At 36.5% G+C, this 10,292-nt stretch overlaps 3 protein-coding genes across 3 annotated transcripts in view; all 3 read left to right on the top strand.

Moving 5' to 3' along the window:
- Positions 1 to 3,118: 3,118 nt before the first annotated feature.
- LOC104814464 (RNA-binding protein FUS-like) lies at positions 3,119 to 5,606 on the top strand. The gene is made up of 7 exons (XM_019202595.1): positions 3,119 to 3,490; positions 3,812 to 4,096; positions 4,220 to 4,285; positions 4,392 to 4,509; positions 4,633 to 4,797; positions 4,885 to 4,941; positions 5,159 to 5,606. Exons 1-7 carry the CDS (start codon positions 3,351 to 3,353, stop codon positions 5,321 to 5,323), a joined length of 996 nt encoding a protein of 331 aa, XP_019058140.1. The 5' UTR covers positions 3,119 to 3,350; the 3' UTR covers positions 5,324 to 5,606.
- A 1,179-nt stretch (positions 5,607 to 6,785) lies between these two features.
- LOC109116702 (glycine-rich cell wall structural protein) lies at positions 6,786 to 7,623 on the top strand. The gene has a single exon (XM_019202599.1). The coding sequence runs from the start codon at positions 7,090 to 7,092 to the stop codon at positions 7,513 to 7,515; it is 426 nt and encodes a 141-aa protein (XP_019058144.1). The 5' UTR covers positions 6,786 to 7,089; the 3' UTR covers positions 7,516 to 7,623.
- Positions 7,624 to 8,709: 1,086 nt separating this feature from the next.
- The window catches only part of LOC104814463, a 3,000-nt gene continuing 1,417 nt past the window's right edge, over positions 8,710 to 10,292 (top strand). The window contains exons 1-3 of the mRNA XM_010542512.2: positions 8,710 to 8,983; positions 9,374 to 9,528; positions 9,904 to 10,014. Of these exons, the coding sequence (XP_010540814.1) occupies positions 9,412 to 9,528; positions 9,904 to 10,014 (228 nt within the window). The 5' untranslated portion in view covers positions 8,710 to 8,983; positions 9,374 to 9,411. The remainder of the gene's footprint in view (positions 8,984 to 9,373; positions 9,529 to 9,903; positions 10,015 to 10,292) is intronic.

The raw sequence follows: 10,292 nt of genomic DNA, 5'->3' as shown, positions 1-10,292 counted from the left end.
ATATATATATATATATATATATATATTATTGATTTACTGGTTTGCCATTTTCAATGAGTAAAATATTTGGATTATGTCCGAATCACTCACTAAACACATAGCTTAGGACGTTGTTACACAACGTTTCAGATAGGAGCACCGTGAGGAGATCGCAACAGAAACGTGTTTATCTACATGTTTCCGATGGTAGCTTCTGGAGGGGTTCGCGACGGATGTGGAAACACAAGCGACATTAGACAGAACATGTGGGTTCGAAACTACGTTTTTTGTAGTGTAGTTTTATGAATTTTGTATTTCACTACATTGTATATTACTAATCGTTGTATTTTTTTTATACAGATTAATATAAAAGAAGATTTCGATTTCTGCACGTTTTTTGATATTGCATTTTATATGTGTTTGTTCATATGGCGTAACTCGGTTCACAGGATACAAGTGTTACAATTCATTTTTTATCTTTTTCATATTCATAACAAATTGTGGAATTCGGGTCATAATTTATCTATTAACAATCTTTTATATCGATTTTATGCTGATTTTGCAGTGATTACAATGATTCGTTTAGTGATTTTGTATAATATTAAATAGAAAAAACATAAATATTTATAGAAAAAAATGTGTGAGTAGAGAGTAATAAAGAGAATGAAAATAATGAGGAAAGAGAACAAAGAGAGAGAAAAATACAATAAAATTAATTAAAAATGCTAAGAACAAATTGGAAATTGTAAGTTTTAAAGGATAGAAAGAAATAGACTTTGAAATGGGAACAACAAATAGAGGAACTTTGTTATAATGCCCCATTTAAAGAAATTTTAGATTTTTTAATCAAATTTTCAAATCTTTTCATTTCTTATTTTGATCTTTTGACTAATTTATTTTCCTTTTAAACGTTCATTCATTTCCAATCTTTTAATGTTTTTGAGATTCTTTTCTTCTTCTTTTTTACTTTATTTTTTTCAATGTTTTGGTTCATTTCTTCTACTATAATATATATCGGGTTACATATATCACAATGATCGAATTTTTTGAATTAATAACAAATACATAAACAAATTATGTAAAATTTTTGTTTATTTAACCCATGTTACCCAATATAATTTCTAAGGGACATGTGAAGTCCATCTAATAAACATTTTTAAATAAGAAGATATGTGCGGTAAATTTATATTTTTTAGTATATAGCATAGGTCACACAGTCAAATTTACACTTGGAGTCACATAGACCACACATGAATCTCACGGGTCATAAATATATAAAAAAAATTGTTTAACTCGATTTAAGTCGTATAAACAAATTATTATACAAAACTATGAGCCTTTTTTTTCTCGAGAATAAGATGGCAAATATATATAATTGTGTGTTTTTCGTTTTTTCATATTCATAATAGATGTTGGAATTTGGGACATAATTTATTTATTTATTTATAATATTTTATCTTCGATTTTATAGTGATTTTAAAGTGACTACAATGATTCTTTTAGTGATTTTGTATAATGTTGAATAGAAAACATAAATATTTGAGAGAGAAAAGTGCGAAGAGAGTATAACGGATAGAGATGAAATAATGGCGAGAGGGAATAACGGGAAAGAGAAAATCTATATTAAAATAATTAAAGACGTCAAGGGCAAATTGGAAATTGGAAATTGGAAAGATAAGGACAAATCTGCATTTTAGATTTTGATTAAAAGTTTCCGATTTTTTTATTTTGTTTATATTTTTAATTTCTTTTTTCGACCTTTAGATTAACATATTTTTCTTTTAAAAGTTTAGCCGTTTTCAATTTTTTTAAAGTTTTTCAGATTTTTTTCTTCTTTTTTATTTTTTCCTTTTTCTATATTTCCATTCCTTTTTCAGTATATATATTATAACAATGTAGACAACTAAATCAAGTCAACTAGAAAAGATGGGCAAGTTTGTCGTAACTCTCTTGGTTTTACTGGTATCAATTGATGCGACTAGTGTTTTTGGTTATCCACCACTATTGAAAAAATTTAATATCGAACTTGCGAATAGCCTTCAATCTAACAAAAAAATGAAGGTGCACTGTCAAAGATCAGCTCGGGCTCACGATCCTGCGATTATAGACAACGGAGGTGTATACGAACTCAAGTTCATGGTCTGGTTTTATTCGGACTACTGGTGTGACATCTGGCACGTGAGTACATGCATTCTCTATCCCTTTTGTTTTTCTTCAAGACAATTAGTTTCGATTCGGTTTGGTTTCGATTATTTCAAAAAAACTATATACTAGGTTGTTATTATGGGATTTCAGTTTGATTTTGATTAATTGATTCCAAAGGGTTTTACACTTTTTTTTTTATGTTATGAAGATATATTTTGTGTTTTTTTTTCAGGGACCTGATTTCAAACACCATGCGGGGTTCGATGCGTTCCTTGTAACCGACGGTTTCATAGATGGTGTATGCGGAGGTCGAAAACCTAATGTATGCAGATTTGAAGCGAGAGAGGATGGAGTTTATGTTCGTCACAATGCAAAGGGAGATTATAAATTTTATGTAAAATGGGACTAATGTATGCAGATTTGAAAGCAAAATAGAATGCGTTATAATTGTTTCCTGCTTTGATAAATAAAGTTTCGATTCTTAAGTTCTGGGACAAACCTAAAACATATTGTCAACTATTTTATTTCCTCAAAAATAATTTTCTACTTGAAATTTGTTATAAAAAATTACTTAATATTCATTTTTATTAAAAAGGACCATATAGTTTTATTCTACTTTTAAAATATTATGCATTATTCTATATATAATTGGTTTATTTGAAAAACGCATTTTATCATATATTACTAACTAAAAACTACATTTTTTTTAATTTCTTTGTAATTTTTTTTAAAATTTTGAATTTTTTTAAAATTTATTAAAATTTTGATTTTTTTTTAATTTGGTGGAATATAATGATTTGATGGAAAAAGTATGACATAGTATATCACATTGACATTAAAATTAATAGAATATAACGTGGTTTACGGATATATAGAGAAAATTACAATATATTTTAATGTTTTATGTAAGATTTTGAAAATATTAAAAATTCGGTATAATTTTTTGTTAAATTAAAAATTGACCTAGAAAATCGGCACACAAAACTTCGTGGGAATATGGGATTTTCCGGTCTATTTTCTCACCAACCGAAGTATTCATCTCTTCTCCCCATCAGACTCACCGTGTGCCCTCCATCCCTTCCGACATTTCATCCACAGATCTGTTGCCCATGGCTTTCGTCTCCAGTGACGTTTCTGATAAACTAGGGTTTCTATCACCTGCTACGTTGCTTCTTCATCGAAGCTCTAAGATATGGCAACTTTGAACCCTTTTGATCTGTTGGGAGATGATGCGGAGGATCCGAGCCAGCTCGCCGTCTCCGTTGCTCCGACAAGACGAAGAAAGCTGCGGTTGGTCAGGCTCAAGCTTAGTCCACCAAGTCCTCTGCGAAGCTTCCTTCGAAGCCGCTTCCTCCTGCTCTGGCCGGTGAGATTCTCTCCTGCGTATTCAATTTCATTGGCGGAAGATTTAACATTCATTTCCCATTATTTTACTTTCTCATCCGTTTGATTTTTGTAAACTTGTTCTAAAGACTTTTGTTTTGTTGGGTACTTGCATAATGAGAATTGTTATCTGGGTTCTTTTGATTGTTTCACTTCCGATTGATTGTTATGATAGCGACTTCGTACTCACTGATTTATGGTAATCTATCGATTGTTTCCCATTATTTGATTTGTGGTAATCTATCGAAAGATATCCACATTGCCCTCCCACTGATTTATGGTTGTCATCAATGAGGGAGGCCAGGAACGAAGCTCCACGTGGTGGAGGTCGGGGCTATGGCAGAGGTCGCGGCGGTGCTGGAGGGTACAACCATGATTTTAGCAGCAGTGATAATGCTGAAGGTAACAATGGATATGGAAAACCCTCTGAGGAAGGAGATGGGGCGAAAGCCTCTGAGAGGCGCGGTGGATACGGTGGTCCTCGTGGTTCCTTCCGTGGGGGTCGTCGTGGTGGCGACTTCAGCAATGGAGAGGCTGGGGAAGATCGCCCTCGTAGGACATACGAGCGTCGTAGGAGAACTGGCAGAGGGTTAGTCATTTCCTCTCTGTTCATAATGTTCTGTATTTGTTTATGAATCCTTCCATCCAAATGATACAAATCTCAGGATATCGCCTTATTGTAGTAATCTCTTTTATCATTGAATATTGGTAGGAGTGAGTTCAAGCGTGAAGGTGCTGGTCGTGGAAATTGGGGAACTCCAGAAGAAGAACTTGCTGCGTAAGCATCTTTCTGGTTGATGGCATTTGTAAAATTTACAACCTTTTTTTCGTGATGATTGGGAAATTAAACTTGAAGTTTCTTTCTATCTTTTGTACAATTCAAGTGAGACTGAAGAACCTGCTGTTGGGACCGAGAAGGAAGATGCTGAGAAGCCAGCTGGTGTTGATGCTAACAAGGAGACCCCTGCAGAAGCAGAGGTGGAAAAGGAGCCAGAGGATAAGGTATCATATTCCTTCGTTGGTCACTACATCTAACAGCAAAATTACTTTTATACTGCAGTAAGCTTACCTTTACTAATCATACATGTATCAATCTCATGTGTCATATTCATTGTTCGTGCATAGGAAACGACTCTCGATGAGTATGAGAAAATACTCAAGGTCGAGGAGAAGAGAAAGGTTCTTCAGTCGCTCACTGCTTCTGATGAGAGGAAAGTTGAATTGAACGAGTTTGAGTCCATGCAACAACTCGCAAACAAGAAGGCTAACAACGATGTTTTCATCAAGTTGGTATGATACAAGGCTTTGTATCATTTTCCACCGTCCATTTGAAACTGTCTTCTCTTTGTTCCTGCTCTGAACTCTATTTATTTGCAGGGTTGGGATACCGACAAACGCAAAGATGCCTTTGAGAAAGAAGAGAAGGCTAAGAAGGTTTGTATATACCCCATATGCTACACCTATGTGTATTCCCATAACTTGTATTTGTCAAGATAAGCATTTAGTTGAAGCATTTGTGGAAATGGTTGTAGAATAGAAAGGCCGGGGTTTCCTTAATTCCTTTGTGATGTGCTTCGGTCCAACATTTTGCAGCTATGTGAATATGCATCCACTCTCCCCACTTTTCTCAGTGCCTCGATTTTTGTTGCAGGCTGTAAGCATCAATGAGTTTCTGAAGCCAGCTGATGGTGAGGGCGACTGCTACCCACGAGGAGGCCGTGGCCGTGGACGCGGCCGTGGTGGCGGTTCCAGAGGCAGATATGGTGGTTACCAGAGAGAGGCTGCACTGTTCCCATCTCTGGGAGGAGGCAAGTGAGATGGATCATCAAGTGCATGTTCCTTCAGTTTCCTCTTTGGCCAGCGGTGAGTCTCTCTTTGGATCCAAAAAGGGGAAACCGAAGGATAGCTTTTACTTACAGTTTGCAAGGGATTGAAAAAGAGTTGTGCAAGGGTCTTTTACTCGTCCTAGTGGTTTTAATGGTACGGAAGAAATCTGTATTTATTATTGTAGAAGAAATGGTTTTTGGTGTCCATATTTACTGGAATGCTTTTTGTTATTCTTTGCCCCTCTGCGTTGCATTTATATACTTTTTTTTTAATTTAATTTTAATCGGATTTTGTATCGTTTGTATCAAACACAAAGCGTTAGTATTAGCATTAGAAGATGTCCCAATGAGCTTTGGAGAACAATGGCCACACGAATCTAAACTTGTATTGCGAATAGCAATGGCCAAATATGTGAAGGTGAAGGTGGTGTGGTGGGGCTCTAGGACAGCCATGTGGCCATCTCTTTCTTTGGGCAGCACAGATTCCCCACAACCCACCCACCCAAGAAAAGTACTCTCTTTCATATATTATACGTAAACTATAACACTACTCATGGTTCTGTGTAGGAAATAATCAGATAATTATTCCCAATTAATATATATATATATATATATATGCACATCCAAAATTTGAGAACCCACTTATCAATGTTGATTATATTACACGAGGGTTGTCGATACAAAAAATTGGGGAATTCCATAAGAGATTTATATTTCTAGAAGATTCCAAGGGCTCCAATACAAACCCCATATATGTATAACAGCTGGCAATCGTCTACCACCACCATCTCCATATCCTTATCCTTTTCATTATCGACAATGAATATTGTTACTTTTTTTTTTTTTTTAAATCATTGCCTTCTCTTTCTCCCCTTTTCTAAAACGTTTTTTTTTAATCATGAAGAAACCACAATGGTAAATAATTAGTGAAATCAACATTTACACTAACGGAATCACTAACCTCACAGAATGGGTCTTTCGGTGCCTTGCATTGTTAAAAAGCCTATGATTTTTCATGTGCAATGGTTAAAAAACTTATGATATTTCAAGAGATCATACGTTTGATTTCACTCTCAAATTGAGTTTATTATCCTTTGAGTGATCTGTTTCACGTTGTTTGCAGGTTATTACGTGAAGACACAATATCCGAAGGACTGTGGTTAGTTCCAGCCGTTAAAAAAACTCGCAAAATGGTCTTATTGTTTTTCTTATCATATAGTTTAGTTTCATTTCTTTATTTTCCGTTGTCAATCTTAAGGTTGCTATCTTTAATTGCATGTAGTAAATTAAGTTTCAAGAAAATTCGTTGAAAACGATAAACATTACCTACATAACACCAAATGTATGTAATGTATCTGTTGCGATGGTTAAGCGCTCGAATTTAATGATATTGGCATGTTAAAATTTACAAGTCGAACCCAAATTAAAATTCTATGAACAATTGACAATAAAACGCACATGATTTATATACGAGAATAATTTACATATATAGACACATTAAATGAACGGCGGAAAAAAAAAAGAATGTGATGAGCGATAAACTCTAAAACAACGTGAATGGAAGGAAAGGAAAGCCTCTTATTCATCTAAAGTCATCGATACGGGTAAAGGAAATGAAAGGCCAACAAATGTCTGAACCGTACAGATCTAACTCCATCGTCAAACGCAAAAACCCACAATCACTAACAGTGAAGCAAGTCATAAAAAAATTCGACCAAAAAAAAAAGATTACGGTAACTGAAAACCAAATTCTCACATGATGAGAAAATGGGCTGTAACTCCGGCGAGAAACGAGAGCAATACGACGTCGCATCTAACATTGAAAACCCCAGAGCCCGGAGATGACATATCCGGCGACATTCCGGCGGCGGAGGGACCCGGAGAAGGCGCCGACTCCATGCCCGGAGGTGACGGCGGCGAAGCTGCCGGTGACATTCCGGAAGTGGGTGGTGGGCTTGGGCTCATCGGCGTAGTTGAAGGGGCCATCGGCATAGGCGATGGTGCCATGGGCATCATCGGCGGCGGCGTCATGGGCATCGGCGGTGGCGCCATGGGCATCGGCGGAGGCGTCATGGGCATTGATGGAGGAGGAGTGGACGGAGACATCGCCGGAGAAGCTCCGCCGCCGCCGGACATCGGAGGCATAGACATCGAGCCCGTGGGAGGCATAATTGGGGCTTGAGCTAATGAATGGGAGACCATTGCGAGAGAGAGGGTGAAAAAGAAGACGACTTGCGAAACGGCCATAATGTTTATGTGGTTGAATTGTAAAAATGAGGGCTAACGAAGAAATATATAGAATGAGATTTGCTTGGGATATTATATGGATGCTTTTGGGTGACTAATGGACACAATGGGTGACACGTAGCAGAGGGCTGTGTGGGTATAAGATGCTCTTTTCTGGTGCGTTTTTTTTTTTTGTGATTGGCATTTCATCCACATGTTATATGCCTTATGCCCACGAATAACCCTACCTTTTTGCTACTTAAATAACGTTCAACGTGTTAAGGCTAATATATATATATATATATCGTATACAAATCTTTGTATAATTTGGTAATGTGATGAATATGGATGGGCATTTTGAGAATTTAAAGAAGATTTATAAGTATTACTAGGAAACAAAAATTAACAACAATAGGGACATGAGAGAGAAAACGAACGAACAAAAGGGCCATTATGCGTTTGGGCCCAATTGGGACATTGGGGGAGCATAGTTATGTGTCACGGCCATACACGGCCACTTCTCATATCGCATTTACTACCAACCAAACCCACTCTCTTGGAATTTCCATTTCACCTGCTTTATAACTTTTTTTGGTAATGGAATTCAACCACAATTTTTCGAACCCTTTAATAAACCCACGATTCCACGCAACAACATGACTGCAAATTATGTAGAACATATAAACCACCAAAAGTGACAAACTCGCAAATGAATGATATCGAACCCATGATCTTTGGAGAATTAGTAACTACTCAAGCGCCCTGAACGACTCCTTTACATTATTTATGTATGTATTCAACCATCACTTATATTCTCCAACTCCTCTGTAAAGTAATAGTTTAGATTTATTTTTCTCCTCTCTAATTAATTCAGTTTTAATTTTTTTTATTGTAAGCTAAACATTCTATTCTTATTAATCCATTAGTATCCAGCAAAAAAAATATGTGAGACACAGTAATATCCAAATTATTTATATCCTAAACAAAAGTAGAAAAGATAAATCAAAACGAAGTAAATAAAATTCATATTCCACGAAATTGGAGTAAGTGTTCCATGAGAAAAAAAAAAATTGAACAAGCACGAGCAAATCAAAAGCCCAACTTCAACAAGAAAACAAGAAGAAAATGTGTAGCGGAGGCCCAAATTAAAAAAAAAAAAAAAAAAAAAGAGAGAGGGAGGGGGGAGAGTGAATTGGGACCGTCGGATTGAATCGTTATCGTATCAAAGGAGGAAGTTCCGGCTCCGGCTCCGGCTCCGGCTCCGGCTCCGGCTCCATCCACCGGCGTCTCTGCCCTGTGATTCAACGCGCCGTCGTATTTTGGTTCCTCTTCGCTTTGCGTAGCCGCATCTTTCTGATCCCGTTCTTATGCTGTCTCCGATTTCCGAAGATCGGTGCAGTTCAGTAATCGGGGAACTTTTATAGGTTAAATTCCTAAACCTAATTCGATTCCTGTGATTGTATGCTAGTCTTCAGGATCTGTCTTACTCAGATTTTAGGTTTCGATGTGAAATACTGGCTTAATTGTCCGTATTCACGAAGCTGCCTTTTCGATGCTCGTCATTTGATCGGTTAGGGGATCTCGTGATTCTATACCTCGCGATTGGCTGCTTCTCGTGTATATTTTCTTTGTTAAAAATTTGAACTGAGTTCTTGTGCTCTGTATTCTGCCTTCTTTGGAGGCCTAAACCCCATTGATTTCTTTGTTACTCTGTTGCATAATTTGGTTGTGATTTTCCAAAATCTTATGGCAGAGATTTGGTTATACTCGTCGTTATTTGATTTCGGTTGTGTTTTTCTACATTGGTGGTTCAGGAGTACTCTGATTGTGGGCGTCCGAATTTTCCTGAAAGATGAATAAGCTTTTGGAATTTGGGAGAAAAGCAATTTTCTATGTCAGAGTCCTCTCTGGGTATGAACAGAGGAGAATCCGCAATTATAGGTTGCAGCTCGAGAAGCGTATTCAGCAGGTATTTTATTTCATAGGTTTACTTCATTTTCGTGTGAAGGATTAAGTCCGGAAGGAGATACTAAAAGCTTTATTTCTTGAATTGTTTATTAAGTACTTTAGTTGGTTCCCCATATTGGAGAAACCTTTTTGCCTAGAACTTCATCCTTGTTAAGTCATTGAGAAACACAAGCCTGATTAGGGAAGGGTGTTTAATTCATGGTTGCGCTCATGAATGAGGTACGATCCTTCGCATTAACTTGTATTGCACATCTCTGATGATGGAATATATGGTATTTGGAAAAGCTCAAGAACATCGAAGGTTATTTTTTTCTTGGGAACGAAAACCGTAACCATGATAAGATTGATGTGAATGAGTGTCAACATTGCTCTTCAGGCACAGCAGAAGAAAGCTGAGATAAACAGACTACCAGAGCGGCTTATATTATCTGAGGTCCGACGAATGGTTGAGGAGATGCAGAATTTGAATAAACAGCTCGAAGAAACGGTTAGTCTCTTGCTTTCGTATTTCCTTTAAAAAAATTGTAAGTGAATGCCTCTCCGTTGTCAAGATTTACCATCTGCTTATTTGTTGATAGCGTGTTCTGTTTGTTATGTGGGGCAAATATTTGAGATGCTATTCATTAGTGGCTACTACATTAATAGCTAGCGGTACATTTGCAATGAAGATTCAAAGACTTAGCCACACATATTATATATATATATATATATATATATATATAATATATATATATATATATATATATATTGTGTGAGTTCCTGGGG

Source organism: Tarenaya hassleriana, unplaced genomic scaffold (genome assembly GCF_000463585.1).
Source record: "Tarenaya hassleriana unplaced genomic scaffold, ASM46358v1 Cleome21, whole genome shotgun sequence".
In the NCBI taxonomy this organism is placed as follows: Eukaryota; Viridiplantae; Streptophyta; class Magnoliopsida; order Brassicales; family Cleomaceae; genus Tarenaya; species Tarenaya hassleriana.
The sequence above is the reverse complement of the archived record's forward strand: the minus strand, read 5'-3'. Positions and strand labels throughout refer to the sequence as shown.